At 34.5% G+C, this 17,730-nt stretch overlaps 1 protein-coding gene across 7 annotated transcripts in view; it reads right to left on the reverse strand.

Moving 5' to 3' along the window:
• PCDH15 (protocadherin related 15) overlaps positions 1–17,730 on the reverse strand; it is a gene marked incomplete at both ends in the record, with an annotated part of 718,913 nt that overhangs the window by 32,730 nt on the left and 668,453 nt on the right. For all 7 annotated transcript variants that reach the window (XM_081238611.1, XM_081238610.1, XM_081238609.1 and 4 more), the window contains one exon: positions 8,556–8,732. In XM_081238611.1, coding sequence (XP_081094737.1) covers positions 8,556–8,732 — 177 coding nt within the window. The remainder of the gene's footprint in view (positions 1–8,555; positions 8,733–17,730) is intronic.

The following is a 17,730-nucleotide window of genomic DNA, read 5'->3' on the forward strand; positions in this document are numbered from 1 at the left end:
CACCCATTAGCAGGGAGGCTCCCTAGAATCATAATAAGCTCATAGACACACAAGAACACACCACCAGATGCAGTCCTGCCCACCAGAGAGACAAGATCCAGACTCATCAACCAGAACACAGGCACCAGTCCCCTCCACCAGGAAGCCTACACAACACACTGAACCAAACTTACCCACTGGGAGCAAACACCTAAAACAATGGGAACTACGAACCAGCAGCTTGCGAAAAGGAGACCCCAAACACAGGAGGTTAAGCAAAATGAGAAGACAGAGAAACATGCAGCAGATGAAGGAGCAAGGTAAAAGCCCACCATAACAAACAAATGAAGAGGAAATAGGCAGTCTACCTGAAAAAGAATTCAGAGTAATGATAGTAAAGATGATCCAAAATGTTGGAAATAGAATGGACAAAATAAAAGAAATGTTTAACAAGGAACTAGAAGAACTAAAGAGCAAACAAACAATGATAAACAATGCAATAAATGAAATTAAAAATTCTCCAGAAGCAGTCAATACCAGAATAACTAAGGCAGAAGAACAGATAAGTGACCCAGAAGATAAATAGTGGAAATAACTACCACAGAGCAGAATAAAGAAAAAAGAATGAAAAGAATTGAGCACAGTAACAAAGACCTCTGGAACAACAGTAAATGCATCAACATTCGATTAATAGGGGTCCCAAAGAAGAAGAGAAAAGAAAAAAAGGGACTGAGAAAATATTTGAAGAGATTATAGTTGAAAACTTCCCTAATATGGAAAGGAAATAGTCAAGCACAGGAAGTGCATAGAGTCCCATACAGGATAAATCCAAGGAGAAATATGCCAAGACACATATTAATCAAACTATCAAAAATTAAATACAAAGAAAACATATTAAAAGCAGCAAGGGAAAAACAACAAATAACACACAAGGGAATCCCCATAAGGTTAACAGCTGATCTTTCAGTAGAAACTCTGCAAGCCAGAAGGGACCGGCAGGACATATTTATAGTGATGAAAGGAAAAAACCTACAACCAAGATTACTATACTCAGCAAGGATCTCATTCAGATTCAATGGAGAAATTAAAACTTTTACACACAAGCAAAGGTAAGAGAATTCAACACCACCAAACCAGGTTTACAACAAATGTGAAAGGAACTTCTCTAGGCAGGAAACACAGAAGAAGGAAAAGACCTACAATAACAAACCCAAAACAATTAAGAAAATGGTAATAGGAACATACATATCAATAACTACCTTAAATGTAAACGGATTAAATGCTCCAAGCAAAAGACATAGACTGGCTGAATGGATACAAAAACAAGACCCATATATATGCTGTCTACAAGAGATCCACTTCATACCTAGGGACACATACAGACTGGAAGTGTGGGGATGGAAAAAGATATTCCATGCAAATGGAAATCAAAAGAAAGCTGGAGTAGCAATTCTCATATCAGACAAAATAGACTTTAAAATAAAGACTATTAGAAGAGACAAAGAAGGACACTACATAATGATCAAGGGATCAATCCAAGAAGAAGATATAACAATTGTAAATATTTATACACCCAACATAGGAGCACCTTAATACATAAGGCAAATGCTAACAGCCATAAAAGAGGAAATCAACAGTAACACAATAATAGCAGGGGACTTTAACACCCCACTTTCACCAATGGACAGATCATCCAAAATGAAAAGAAATAAGGAAACACAAGCTTTAAATGATACATTAAACAAGATGGACTTAATTGATATTTATAGGACATTCCATCAAAAAACAACAGAATATACTTTCAACTGATCATGGAACATTCTATACGATAGACCATATCTTGGGTCATAAATCAAGCATTGGTTAATTTAAGAAAATTGAGATCATATCAAGTATATTTTCTGACCACAACACTATGAGACTAGATATCAATAACAGGTAAAAATCTGTAAAAAATACAAACACATGGAGGCTAAATAATAACACTACTAAATGACCAAGAGATCACTGAAGAAATCAAAGAGGAAATCAAAAAATACCTAGAAACAAATGAAAATGAAAACATGATGACCCAAAACCTATGGGATACAGCAAAAGCAGTTCAAAGAGGGAAGCTTATAGCAATACAATCCTACCTCAAGAAACAAGAAAAATCTCAAATAAACAACCTAAACTTACACCTAGATCAATTAGAGAAACAAGGACAAAAAACCCCCAAAGTTAGCAGAAGGAAATAAATCATAAAGATTAAATCAGAAATAAATGAAAAGAAATGAAGGAAACGATAGAAAATATCAATAAAACTAAAAGCTGGTTCTTTGAGAAGTTAAACAAAATTGATAAAGCATTAGCCAGACTCATCAAGAAAAAAAGGGAAAAGACTCAAATTAATAGAATTAGCAATGAAAAGGGAGAAGTAACAACTGACACTGCAGAAATACAAAGGATCATGAGAGATTATTACAAGCAACTATATGCTAATAAAATGGACAACCTGGAAGAAATGGACACATTCTTAGAAAGGCACAACCTTCTGAGACTGAACCAGGAAGAAATAGAAAATATAAACTGAACAATCATAGGCAATGAGATTGAAACTGTGATAAAAAATCTTCCAACAAACAAAAGCCCAGGATCAGATGGCCTCACAGGCGAAGTCTATCAAACGTTTAGAGAAGAGCGAACACCTAACCCTCTCAAACTCTTCAAAATAGAGTAGAGGGAAGAACACCCCCAAACTCATTCTATGAGGTCACCATCACCTTGATACCAAAACCAAAGATGTCACAAAAAAAGAAAACTACAGGCCAATATCACTGATGAGCATAGATGCAAAAATCCTCAACAAAATGCTAGCAAAGAGAATCCAACAGCACATTAAAAGGATCATACACCATGATCAAGTGGGGTTTATTCCAGGAATGCAAGGATTCTTCAATATACACAAATCAATGTTATACACCATATTAACAAACTGAAGGATAAAAATCATATGATCATCTCAATAGATGCAGAAAAGCTTTCAACAAAATTCAACACCCATTTAAGATAAAAACCTTCCAGAAAATAGGCATAGAGGGAAGCTACCTCAACATAATAAATGGCATATATGACAAACCCACAGCCAACATCATTCTCAATGGTGAAAAACTGAAACCATTTCCACTAAGATCAGGAACAAGACAAGGTTGCCCACTCTCACCACTATTTTTCAACATAATTTGGCAAGTTTTACAAACAGTAATCAGAGAAGAAAAATAAATAAAAGGAATCCAGATTAGAAAAGAAGTAAAACTGTCACTCTGCAGATGACATGATACTATACATAAAGAATCCTAAAGACTCTAACAGAAAACTACTAGACCTAACCAATGAATTTGGTAAACTAGCAGCATGCAAAATTAATGCACAGGAATCTTTTGCATTCCTATACACTAATGATGAAAACTCTGAAAGAGAAATTAAGGAAACACTCCCATATACCATTGCAACAAAAAGAATAAAATACCTAGGAATAAACCTATATAAGGAGACAAAAGAATTGTATGCAGAAAACTATAAGACACTGATGAAAGAAGTTAAATACAATACAAACAGATGGAGAGATATACCATGTTCTTGGATTGGAAGTATCATCACTGTGAAAATGACTATACTCCCCGAATCAATCTACAGATTCAATGCAATCCCTATCAAACTACCAATGCCAATGACATTTTTTTTTTTTTTTGGTACGTGGGCCTCTCACTTTTGTGGCCTCTCCCGTTGCGGAGCACAGGCTCCAGATGCGCAGGCTCAGTGGCCATGGCTCATGGGCTTAGCCACTCCACGGCATGTGGGATCTTCCCAGACCAGGGCACGAACCCGTGTCCCCTGCATCGCCAGGTGGACTCTCAACCACTGTGCCACCAGGGAAGCCCCCAGTGACATTTTTTTATAGAACTAGGACAACAAATTTCACAATTTGTATGAAAACACAAAAGACTCCGAATAGTCAAAGCAATCCTGAGAAAGAAAAACGGAGCTGGAGGAATCAGGCTCCCTGACTTCAGACTATACTACAAAGCTACAGTAATCAAGGCAGTATGGTACTTGCACAAAATCAGAAATATAGATCAATGGAACAGGATAGAAAGCTGAGAGATAAACCCATGCACGTATGGTCACCTTATCTTTGATAAAGGAGGCAAGAATATACAATGGAGAAAAGACAGCCTCTTCAATAAGTGGTGCTGGGAAAACTGGACCACTACATGTAAAAGAATGAAATTGGAACATTCCCTAACACCATACAGAAAAATAAACTCAAAATGGATTAAAGACCTAAATGTAAGGCCAGACACCATAAAACTCTTAAAGGAAAACATAGGCAGAAAACTCTATGACATAAATCACAGCAAGATCCTTTTTGACCCACCTTAGAGAAATGGAAATAAAAACAAAAATAAACAAACGGGACCTAATGAAACTTCAAAGCTTTTGCACAGCAAAGGAAACCATAAACAAGACAAAAAGACAACCCTCAGAATGGGAGAAAATATTTGCAAACAAAGTAACAAAGGATTAATCTCCAAAATATACAAGCAGCTCATGCAGCTCAATATCAAAAAAACAAACAACCCAGTACAAAAATGGGCAGAAGACCTAAATAGACATTTCTCCAATAGAGATATACAGATTGCCAACAAACATGTGAAAGGATGGTTAACATCACTAATCATTAGAGAAATGCAAATCAAAACTACAATGAGGTATCACCTCACAACGGTCAGAATGTCCATCATCAAAAAATCTACAAACATAAACGCTGGAGAATGTTTGGAGAAAAGAGAAGCCTCTTGCACTGTTGGTGGGAATGTAAATTGATACAGCCACTATGGAGAACAGTATGGAGGTTCCTTAAAAAACTAAAAATAGAACTATAGAACCATACGAACCAGTAGTCCCACTACTGGGCATATAGCCTGAGAAAACCATAATTTAAAAAGAGTCATGTACCACAATGTTCATTGCAGCTGTATTTATAATAGCCAGGACATGGAAGTAACCTATGTGTCAATCAACAGATGAATGGATAAAGAAGATGTGGCACATGTATACACACATGTGAATATATGTATCCCATATATACAATGGAATATTACTCAGCCATAAATGGAAATGAAATTGAGTTATCTGTAGTGAGGTGGAAGGACCCTGAGACTGTCATACAGAGTGAAGTAAGTCAGAAAGAGAAAAACAAATACCATATGATAATACATATATATGGAGTCTAAAAAAAGAAAATCGTTTTGAAGAACCTAGGGACAGGACAGGAATAAAGATGAAGACATAGAGAATGGACTTGAGTACACGGGGATTGAGAAGTGTAAGCTGGGACAAAGTGAGAGAGTGGCATGGAGATATATACACTACCAAATGTTAGATAGATAGGTAGTGGAAAGCAGCCTCATAGCACAGGGGGATCAGCTCAGTGCTTTGTGTCCACCTAGAGGGGTGGGATAGGGTGGGTGGGAGGGAGGTGCAAGAGGGAGGGGATATGTATACATATAGCTGATTCACTTTGTGATACAGCAGAAACTAGCACAACATTGTAAAGCAATTATACTTCAATAAAGATGTTAAAAAATAAATTAATTAAAACAAAAATTAAAAAAACAAAATAGTACTTTTAGCTGAAAGAAAACCACAAAGTGATAAGAATGTTGGGGAAAGGGAGAGGAATAAGAACAAAGCATCCAAAAGCTATGAGAAAAAAAAATTTTAATTGGAGTCCCAGAAAAGGATAAAGAAAAAATAGGGTATAAGAAATATTTGAATATATATTGTCTAAGAATATTCCAGAAATGAAAACAGCAACAACAAAACCCCCACAAATATGCAGATTAAAGATGCTCAAAGAACCACAAGAAGAAAAAAAGGAAAATAAAAGCAATATACATTTATTGTAGAAAATCTAAGCAATTCACATATCCCAAAATAAGAAAAATCAACATACTCATAACCTTGTGAAACAAAATATGTAATTAATGAGTTGTAAAGCCATTCCAGTCTTCTCTATGCAGTTATAAGGTTTTTAAATTTTTTTGATATAGTTAAATCAATTTTTAAATATCTAAGTGAACTCCTTGGAGGAAGTATCTTTTCTGTTTCTAAATCTTTGCCCTAAAAATTCTAACAGCCTAGAAGCTTAGATTTTAGCATAAGGAGAAATTGAGAGGATAATCCTATTTCCACTGGTCTGGGCATTAGGCAACAATCAATGTTCTAGTATATTTGTTCAGTGTTAAAACTAAATATACAAAAATTTTATAACTTCAGAATAGGTAATAATATCTGATAATAACATCTATGCATATCAACCTTGCATTTTGAAATATATCTATATAATTTCATTACAAAATATTTCAAAGAACAATTCCAGGGTTTAAATTAGACCAGTGGTTCTCAGCTAACAGTTCAAGGTGAAGACCGCTACGGCAAAATTTTTAATACTTCATGGTTATTCCATCCTCTCCTCAATATAATTTTTTAAAATTTATAGTTATTCTATATATTTTTCTTTTCTTCTTGGCTATAATAGTTACTCAGTTGAATTTAGAACTCTACTTTTCACAATATAATCTAGGTTTTGGAAAACTTGATAGAATGAAGAATGTTTATCTTGTACTTCACAGTGTCAGCTGAAACCAAATTGGCTTCAGTTTCCAAATCTTTCATCTCTGAAATATTTACAAGTACAAATCAAATTATAATCATCATTATTTTACTCTTTAAAGCCAGGCTGTCAGCCTAAAGAAAATAGATATTTTTAAATTTAGGAAAGCACCTTAAATTTGAACAATCTATCATCATATTTAAAAATAAAACCAGTGTATATAAAAAAGAATGCAGGGCTCCCTTGGTGGCGCAGTGGTTAAGAATCCGCCTGCCAATGCAGGGGACACGGGTTCGAGCCCTGGTCCGGGAATATCCCACATACCACAGAGTAACTAAGCCATGTGCCACAACTACTGAACCTGCACTCTAAAGCCTGTGAGCCACAACTACTGGGCCTGCATGCCACAACTACTGAAGCCTATGTGCCTAGAGCCCGTGCTCCGCAACAAGAGAAGCCACTGCAATGAGAAGCTCATCGACACAATTAGAGAAAGCCCACGTGCAGCAACGAAGACCCAACACAGCCAAAAATAAATAAATTAATTAAAAAAAAGAATGCAGATAGATTTAAATAAATGTTAATAATGACAATTCATAGAATATAAAAATTACTTCTAAAGTATATTTCTAAATACTTTTTTAAATTAATAAAGTAAGCAATTATTGTCTTAGTAGACCTAAATGCACCTTCATTTGGATGGTGAGTCTAAAACCTGAGAAGAAGCCATTGTTTCAGTCATCTGTATTTCTTCGTAGTGACTAGTATACTCTCTTGCATATGGCCCAAATATCTATTATATATAAATTGATTTTACATACTTAATTATTAATACTTAATAACTATGGCTTTTTAAGAAATTAAGTTGATACTGAATCACTATTTCATTGCTGCTAAAATAGTAGTGAAATTTTGTTGAACAGGTATAAAGTAAAACTAAATTCAGAATTTATGGGTTTTAATAAATAAATGGGTAAATAGATGTTTACTAAATAAAAACATGCACTCATATATGGATATATGCATGTAAATTTGTATATGCATATATTTATTTGCATGATGTTTATTATATAGAGAGACAAAGAAAAACTAAATTCTGAAATAATGGATTTTGGAGATTATGTGTATATATATACACACATCTCTGAATATTTAGAATATATACATATCATTATATATCAATATGTATTCTTACTACAAAACATGTTTTTAGGTAAGAATTACATGCCAATAATCTTTTGGACACCAGATGTCACTAGAGTAAAGGAGAAACTAACAACAACAACTAAAGCTGTTCTAGAATAATTTCCAAAGGAGAATATGTAGCAGGGTTTTGTTTAAGATTTTGTATATTCCTTATTTTTAGGATTTAAAACTCAAATATTCAAATTCATACCTGGATGAAATGTCACATGGACTTAGGTGGAAGTGATTATCCCCTCTGCTCTCTACCCCCAAGTCAAGGGAAAAATCAGATGTTAATTTTTGCTTATTCAATAAGACCTTGAAGAAAGCTAAACTTGTTCTTAAAATTCAAGCCTACTGACATCATTGCAGGCAATTTGCCACTTTAAGAAGAGATCTGTGCTTTCCTCTCAAAGAGCAGGGTCTTGGAGCAAGAGTGGAAGCCGAAGCAAGGTGATCTCGTTGAACTGCTTGCTCTTAAGCATAATGGATCATCAGACATCTCAAGGAGAACCTATCCCCCGAAGTCACTTTATCTCATACTTAGACTTAAAAATTCTAGGCGTGAGCACCCTAGGTATTGTTTCTTAGATTTTTTTCTTTTGCTTTGATTACTCTTCACTTTCAAGAAAAATTTGATGGGTTTTAAACTATTTACTTATAGCCTTAAATCAGGATTATCTATGGGTGATACTGTAACCATAAAGCTGTTACAGACGATAAAAATACTCACTTAAAAAGCTCATTTCTGTCGATGGCTCTGTTGGTTTGGGGGTCGATTGCATAGACAGTCAAGTCACACTTCGTGTAATCTTCTAGAGAAAAGGCATCGCCATGCCGGCGAGCTCCAATGGACTCTACCACAACCTTGGCACCAGGAATTTGCTCCTGAACATAGCGATCCAAAATCCTGTAAATCAAACAAAGCACAAACACGACATTCTGACAGGCTCGCTGAGGAAAAAAATCACCTTCAACCTGAAATGACATTTAGTAAATGAAAAAGGATGACAGCCTGGTTTTTGTTAATGTTTACTGAATATGAACTCTTGAAAAAAGTTCTCTATATATTTAGAGTGTTTAACTCCCAGTGATGCTAGAAGCTGAATAAGGTAGAAAGAGGTCATCAACCATGTCCTATTTAAGTCTAGACTTTTAAAATTTATGATACCATTTGAGCTTTCACATGCCTCATAAGAAATGCCAACTATGTTGTACAAATAAAACTGTCTATGCTTTATGGGAGCCATGGGGTCTTAGAACTCTTGAGTTCATATGGTTGGTGTTATAAATTACACCTTCCACCAGATTTTGTGATATGTCCAGGTGCAACAGTAGGATACCTTTTTTCCTAAGAGTGTAAAGACCCTTAGAGCATTAGCAGTGAGAATGTAGAGATATTTTGCTTTATCAGGTTTACCAGGTTAAGATAAAAATATTGCATTCAAATCTCAGAAGCTATTTAGGAGAATACAAACAACTAAAAGGTACATCATTTAGTATAGAATCAGTAATGTTCAATAGAAAAGAAAGAAATAATGATAACCCATAGATAATTTTCTGTAAGGTACAATTTGTTTCTGATTAGATAGCTTGATTTTAATTAAAAGTACAAATTATTGCCAAATAAGTATTTGTTATCTGTACTGTTACAAATGGCAGTTTCCTTAATGTTCTTTTCCTTATTAAAAACTTTATATTATTAATCCTTGAAGATTAACATTAGAATGCATATTATTAAATATTTATAGACAATTATATGTAAATGAATTAATTTTAATAACTATACATGGCAAATATTTTAAAATTTATCTATAGATTCAATGTTCCTTTTGGAGTTCAAGCTGTGTGGAATTTGGGGGGAGGGAGGAGTAATATATTCTAAAGACCTTTGATACAACAGGAAATAACTTTTACTTCAGATGCCAAAACTGACCTGCTTTCTGCTCTATTAAAAAATATATATATATTGCCTTCAGAGTCTGGTATGTGCTTGGCTTGCCTTTGTTTAAAGAACAAACAGGAACGAACCTTCGGAGGAAATGGCTGTACCACTGAGCACAAGTCTATGGTGTGCACACCAGGGGACACGACAATGTAAATGAGGTGTTTTCTTGTTTACTTTTAAATTGATATAGAGGAGCATAGTTGAAGTTTCTCTTACTGAAGTACTACTCATTCTTTTCCTTCTCTCTCATCAACATTTTTCTTTTCCTTAAACATTTAGAGATATTTTGGAATGAGATATCTGTTATGATAAAGCAGAATATGTTCATATTTGAATTCCTTTTTTACTTTTTTCTGATAGATGCATATAAAACTAAATTTAATTCTTTTAAAATATGAACACATTTTGTAAAAATTAATCTGTCCACTTCTCATCTATGTCTATATACCTAAGCATTTCTACAATGTCTATCTCTGTCTCCATTTCAATATATATGTATATACATTACATTACATGTATACATATATATACATTACATATATACATGATATTCATTAAGAATGTATTTTTAGCCCTTGATCTTCATATGTACATAGGTACATGGTTGTTTCCAAAAATTTTTTTTACCTCATATTTAAAAAAAATATAACTCTCTAGCTACTTACTTTGAATTGGTTCATATAAACTAATGCCAATGTTTAAATTGCCCTTATGTTTATTTCACTTTAATTTATTAATATACAAAGCCAATTCACACATACATTTTGGAATCAAATGTCATGCAGATTTACAACATGTATTGATAATTACATCAAGAGCAAACATGTCTCTCCAGTCTACCAGCCTAAAGTATTTGCATGCTACTAGGTCACTGTCAATTTATGGTATTACAATATTTGTTTAAACACTTTAATTAATAAAAGAATTTCTATAATTTATAATATATATATTTGTATACATACAAACATACATAGAGCGTGCACACGAGAGGGGTGTATAATATTGTTTATCAATCTGTAATATCTGTGTCACAACATACACTGTATCAAGGGAGATGTCTGTGATAATGTTTATATAATGTTAATAGTGCCCTGAATCTAAATTCTTAGAAGCAATATGTCAATTGAAAATATAAGTAGTATAATCAAATATATGGCAGTATAGTATTTAATTATGGCAAAATTTGTCAAAACAAAGAACTGTCTGATCTTCTAAAAAGCAAATACAGTGCAAATGAATTAGTATAATAATTACAATATTAAATAAAAATTAAATTTTCATTTGGGTTTATTGTTCTACTTCAGTTTAAAAGATCTGTAACATACTGATAATATTTAATAATATATTATTATGTGATCTTTAGACAAAGTTTCAAAAACTCTAAACTGAGGAAATATGTTAATATAATTAACATATTTCATTATACGTATACATATGTTTATATATAAATATATGTATGTAGAATGTTTTACTGTGCTACCACATGATAACTAATTAAGTAAAATTTAAACTAGTTTCTAATTTAAACTAAAATTAGTAATCTAAATAGCTTTCTTATGATAAATGTTGAAAGGCATATTTAACTAAAACTTTTTTTTATGCAAACACAAGACACTTTTTTTTTTAAACGATAGCATTTTGTTTAAGGATTCTAAGGGTTTTTTTAAATAAATGTATTTATTTATTGATCTTTGGCTGCGTTGGGTCTTTGTTGCTGCGCGTGGGCTTTCTCTAGGCACGCGGACTTCAGTAGTTGTGGCACACAGACTTAGTTGCTCCACGACATGTGGGATCTTCCCAGACCAGGGCTCGAACCCGTGTCCCCTGCATTGGCAGGTGGATGTTTAACTACTGCGCCACCAGGGAAGTCCCAAAATGCTTTTTTTTACATCACAAACTAAGGGTACAAATAAACAACTGGCTCATTAACTAATTTATTACCAAACCAAGTTATTTTTGGTTGATTCCTCTAAATTTTAACTTACAACATCACTTATCCAGTTACCTATATGTACATTTTCAATTAGTTTTAACCAGAAATTGCTTTATAAAAAAAATGTGTAGAGGCTTTACTGAAATAGTTTTATAACTAAAACAAGTATTTGCTTATGGCTGATTTAACTTTTATATTTTTACACTAAAATTATTACATCAGCCATCGTCTCAATTACCTATTTGTGTGAATGAGCCAAGCTAAAATTACCATTTGATGAGAGTTTCTGGCCTTGTGTGCTAGAGCAGCTCACTCTCAAGAAAAAAATGGGATGGGTTTTTAGTGAGGTTTGCCTTCTAAGAAGCATTGTAAAGAGGGAGTGGTTAGGAACTCAGCCTGCCGCTGGCCCATAGATGTAGATTCTAATTAAATTTCCACCACTGGCTTCCTGTGTCTCTGTGGAAATTTCTCAGCCTCTCAGAGTTTTAGGGAACTCTTCTGTACAATGGGGAAAGTAATCATATCTACCTCAAAGGTCTCTGTGAGAAGTTAATTAGATGGCACCCATTAAATGCACAAAACCCAACAAATAAAACGTGTGCCACAAATATTAGCTATTTGTTGTGGTGGTTGTAGAAACTCCTCACATTTCATGATTGTAAACCCTACTTAGCCTTTTGTTGAAACAAATGCTTTTTATTTACCTTGCAGCATAAGAAGCTGCACTCCAGGTACTTGCCAATATTTTCTCAAAAGCCTGGCTAAAAGAATCAACAGGCACTGCAGATGGCTGGAGAGATATGCAGCACAGTACAGGCTTTCCTAATATTGTAAACTTATTTCCTCTGTTAATACAGACTGGTAGAGACTCTACCCAGACCATATCCTCAGCAATGTTCCAGTTTCCATAGAACATTCTATTCATGACATTAGGAGATATCCTCTCCATGATGTCCCACAGGATAAAAACATTTTCCTCCAATCTGGCATTTCACTCAGAAATAGTTCTGCCTTTCCACCAGAAGTGGTTTGGTTTGTTGAATCTTTTGACTGATTCTTTTTCTTCTTCTGTTTGTTTGCTTGCTTTTTTTACTTTGGCCTTAAAATGATGAAAACCAAGTTTTTGTTTCCTACCTTCCAGTGACTCTGCAGGACGTTGTAGCATCTTTGTTACTAGTCTCACTTTGACTCCTTCTGTAATGTCTTTCTATTCTGTTTGCCATATTTTTCTGACTCATGTTAAACGTATTTTACCTTGTTTCATTGTACGAATCATTACAAGCTGCCTTAAATTCTCCTTGAATCATGTCAAACATTAAAAATAAAATTAAACGTAGCCTCCATTACAACTTAGACATAAGTGAAAGTATCTAAAATACCATTTGTATTACTGCTGATACAAACGGAATTTTCTTATATAAACATGTGGTTGAATTTATTTCTCAAGTTAAAAAAACAGCAGCACAGAAAGGGAAATTGTGTAGAAGTTGGAGAAAGTTAGGAGAAGTATAAATATGATTAAGAGAATAGAGGCACTGGCCATTGCTGATCAGGTATCTGAACTGAGTGGCTGCACAAGAAAATGCTATTTTTACCTTGTACCATGGATTGGGACTAATTATAAAAGATAATAAGCCATTCTATTTGACAAAACTTCTGGACCATAAAACATAAAAGAATATGAAAGAAAGAAGCATTTTGAAAGGAATAAACTCCCATATAAAAATCCATATAAAAATATTAAGGAGATATTTTACTTTCTTTTTTGTACTAAGTCTTTGAAATCTGGTGTGTATTTTACACTTACAGCACCTCTCATTTGGACCTGTCACTTTTCAAGCACTTAATAGCCACATGGAACTAGTGGCTACTATATTGGACAGTTATAAGGATTTTCTATCTTACGCAGAGTAAAATGTTAAATCCTTCAAGTGGCCTATGAGATCCTATATAACTCATTCCCTACCTTGACATCTATATCTTGATATGACCAGTATGCCTCTTAATCTTGATTTTCATATCTGTGGTGTCCTCTTTCTGGGATAACTCCCTCTACCCCTAACCCTCCCCACATCACCACAGACCCATGACTTTCTCCCTCACTTCTCTCAGGTTTCTGCTCAGCTTTCACCTTATTAGAAAGGTTTTCCTCAATCATCCTATATGAAATAGTACTTCTCTTCCATATTTTTATATTGTTACTTTTATTTGTCTTTATCATAGTTATCACTACTTAACATCACATTATAAATTAATTTATTATTCTTATACTTATTTGCTGTTTTCCCCCAACAGAATGTAAGTATCATGGAAACAGAGACTTTGCTTTAGTTCACTGTTAAATCTACAGTGCTTACAACCAGGAACTACCTTTTTTTTTTTTTTTTGCAATACGCGGGCCTCTTACTGCCGTGGCCTCTCCTGTTGCGGAGCACAGGCTCCGGAAGTGCAGGCTCAGCGGCCATGGCTCACGGGCCCAGCTGCTCCGTGGCATGTGGGATCTTACAAACCCGAGTCCCTTGCATCGGCAGGCAGACTCTCAACCACTACGCCACCAGGGAAGCCCTACCCTTTTTTTAATGACTAAATTACCAGCTTCAGGATATGGATATTAGGAATCAAAAAGTTTAATTTCCTGGCCCAAGACCTCCTAGTCACTGGTGGGCCAGGGCTTGAGCCTAGGTCCTCTGAATTCAAAAGGAACAGCCTTGCTAGGAAAAAAATATATATCACTTGGGAATTTCACACAAGATTCTCCCCAATGTGTTTTCCTATAGGAGTTTGAATATAATAGATATGCATTGTAGCTTTTTCTCTCTACAAAGTATAATGCTCTAAATTAAGAGTTGCTAACTTAGAGCCCTCAGGCTAAATCCAGCCTACTACCTCTTTTTGGAAATAGTTTTATTTGCAAAAGGATTATGCTATATAAATGACTAATTATTGTTAACATTTAAATATTATAATAAAAAGAATTAATTTAATGAAATAACAAAATTTAAATAACATTATTAAAAATAAAAATATTATTTTTAAATTTATACTTACTAAACTATTAATATATCCCTTTATAGAAAGTGCCCTGAGCTCCTCAACTCTAAAGGGTAGGTAAAAATGATCAAATATAATGTGTTTGATTTACCTTTCAACTTCACCTTTCCCCTCAACACCAAGTCTTTATTATGCAGATTTAAGACAATGTCAGTGCTGGCACTTATTTTTTACTGTTTCATAGGTTTTCTTCCCAAAAGACTTTATAATTCTTATCCCAGAAATACACATTTTGGCTAGATTTCTAAAGTATGTTTGGAACCTTAATTCCAGGAGCTATAAATTAATTACACATTTCATATGCTATGCAAATATCCTAGGAAATAGACTCTTCCAAACCAAAGCAATAACTACATCAATAAAGTCCTGATTTCACTGAATTTTCATATTGTATTTAGAAAGTAAGAGAAGCATTTGATCAACTCCAAGATCTAAGTTATCAATTCTGATTCATACTGTAACAATATTTCTAAACTCTTTTATTTATATTTTTGAAAATGCCATTTCCATAGATTCTTAAGGATTTAAATTTTAGAATCCCAAAACTCTTTTATTTATCTGGGCTTCATGGTGAATTGGAAAGAGAAAGGAAGAAGACACAAAATGCAAACGTTTCTTAGCTTCTTTAGACATTACTGCCAATCATTTGTAGGTTATAATAAGATCTCCTTAACCTTATTCTCATAGCTATTTCTACTCAATCTCAAGAATTTGTAAGAGAAAAACAAGGCTCACAAAGAGATACATGCTAAGGTCAACCTAAAATACTTCAAAACATACACATGTGAGGCCACTTGTAAGGGTCATAGCTTTGCATTATGGGGGAATTTGCTGAATACATTAATATAATTAAAAAGAGATGTGTTTCATTACAAAGGGTCACTGGTTAATTCTATAAGCATTAAAAAACAAAGTAATAAAAATTTTGTTCAGTAGAGCCATTTTCAGACAGTTCCAAGGGAGTGGGAAGTAATTATTAGCATTCCTATAGCAGCTAACATTTACTCTTTGAGCATTCTGTTTTCCAGGCACTGTGCTCTTAGCTATCAGAGGATACTGACCCCTTCTGAAAAACCTTCCCCATTGTGAAATGGATATATTAGGTCATTAAATTTTTCTTTCATCAACTCTCTCAATTTGTACTGATTTTTTTCTTATCAGAAAAACTTTGGATTATGATCTGGCCTCATATATGGGTCTACCTAAAGGAAAAAATAAAAGTAATGATCATATGCAGTTCAAGTTTCCCCTTCTTAAGATAGGGTAAGTCTCATAGGAAATACAGAACATGGCTTTGATGATGATGTGATTTGTCATCTAAGAATGTCTACAGGAAATGAATGTGTTCGTTAGTCTGGTCACTGGAACAATAAATTCCTATATTTTTTTAACATCTTTATTGGAGTTTAATTGCTTTACATGGTGTGTTACTTTCTGCTTTATAACAAAGTGAATCAGCTATACTTATACGTATATCCCCATATCTCCTCCTTCTTGCATCTCCCTCCCATCCTCCCTATCCCATTCCTATTTTTAATTAATAAACTGGTACTCTGCTGTCTACCTTGGCTATATGTGTGTTTTCATTATGCACTCCCCATCCCCTCCCCACCACCCCAATACACTGAGAGTGAGCGTTTGGGGCTTCATGGTGCTGCTGGATTAGATCTAACAGTTTTTATCTCTACTTCCATCTTCCATCTACTAAAGTAGCTTTCAAAAAGGAATCATAATGACTACATACTATATGATTCCAAGGGTATTATGTTCTGGAAAAGCTAAAACTATGGAGATAGTAAAAAGATCACTGATTTCTGGGGGTTAGTGGGGAAGGGAGTTTTGAATAGGTGGAGCATGGAGGATTTTTTAGAACAGTGACTCTATTCTGTATGATACTACAGTGAGTGATAGATACATGTCTTTATACATTAGTCCAAACCACAATGTACAACACCAAGAGTGAACCTTATGCAAATTATGGATTTGGGATGATTATGACGTGTTGAACTAGGTTTGTTGATTATAACAAATGCACTACTTTGGTGTAACATGTGGATAGTGAGGGCAGCTATATGTGTGGGGGAAAGAAGTATATGGGTATTCTCTGTATCTTCTACTCTATTTTCCTATGAACATAAAAGTGCTCTGAAAAATAAAGCCTCTTTTTTTTTTTTTTTTTCTTTTTGCGGTATGCGGGCCTCTCACTGTTGTGGCCTCTCCCGTTGCGGAGCACAGGCTCCGGATGCGCAGGCCCAGCGGCCATGGCTCACGGGCCCAGCCGCTCCGCGGCATATGGGATCCTCCCAGACCGGGGCACGAACCCGTATCCCCTGCAACGGCAGGCGGACTCTCAACCACTGCGCCACCAGGGAGGCCCAAAGCCTCTTTTTTTTAAAAAGGGATCCAAAGTTGTTGTGCTTAAGAATCTCTAAATTAACACAGATTGAAAAAAAAACTATAAAAGGGAATCTGGCATGTGCCTGCTGTGCTTACTGCACTAGTAAATTTATGTTTAGTTCTATCAAAAGCAACACAAGATTGACATCCTTATTCCAGTTTTCAAGATGAGAAAATGTGGTCCTAAGTGTTAAATATCTTTCTCAGAAGTCACACAGCTATAATAGGATTCAAACTTGTTTATTTGAATCCATAATCTGAGCTCCATTACTAAACTATGCTCTTTTAATAGAACATGCAAAAACTCTGGCATCTCTCTGCCTTACCCTACTGACTTTGGATCACTAACCTCATTTGTATAGGATATCTATTATTCATTGAATGTTCACAATTTCCATTGTCCTAGATGGCTTATATTATTTAGTTCTCACAACAGTTCTATGACAGGAGTTTTATTTGGTCAACAAGTGGTGAAAATGAGTCTGGTGAAGATTAAATTATTTGCCCAAGCTCATGTTTCAAAACCAATATTATATGAAGTCAAAGCTCCTTTCACAGTGATATATTTCTCTCAAGACT

Source organism: Mesoplodon bidens (assembly GCF_964165515.1).
Source record: "Mesoplodon bidens genome assembly, chromosome: 1".
Lineage (NCBI taxonomy): Eukaryota > Metazoa > Chordata > Mammalia > Artiodactyla > Ziphiidae > Mesoplodon > Mesoplodon bidens.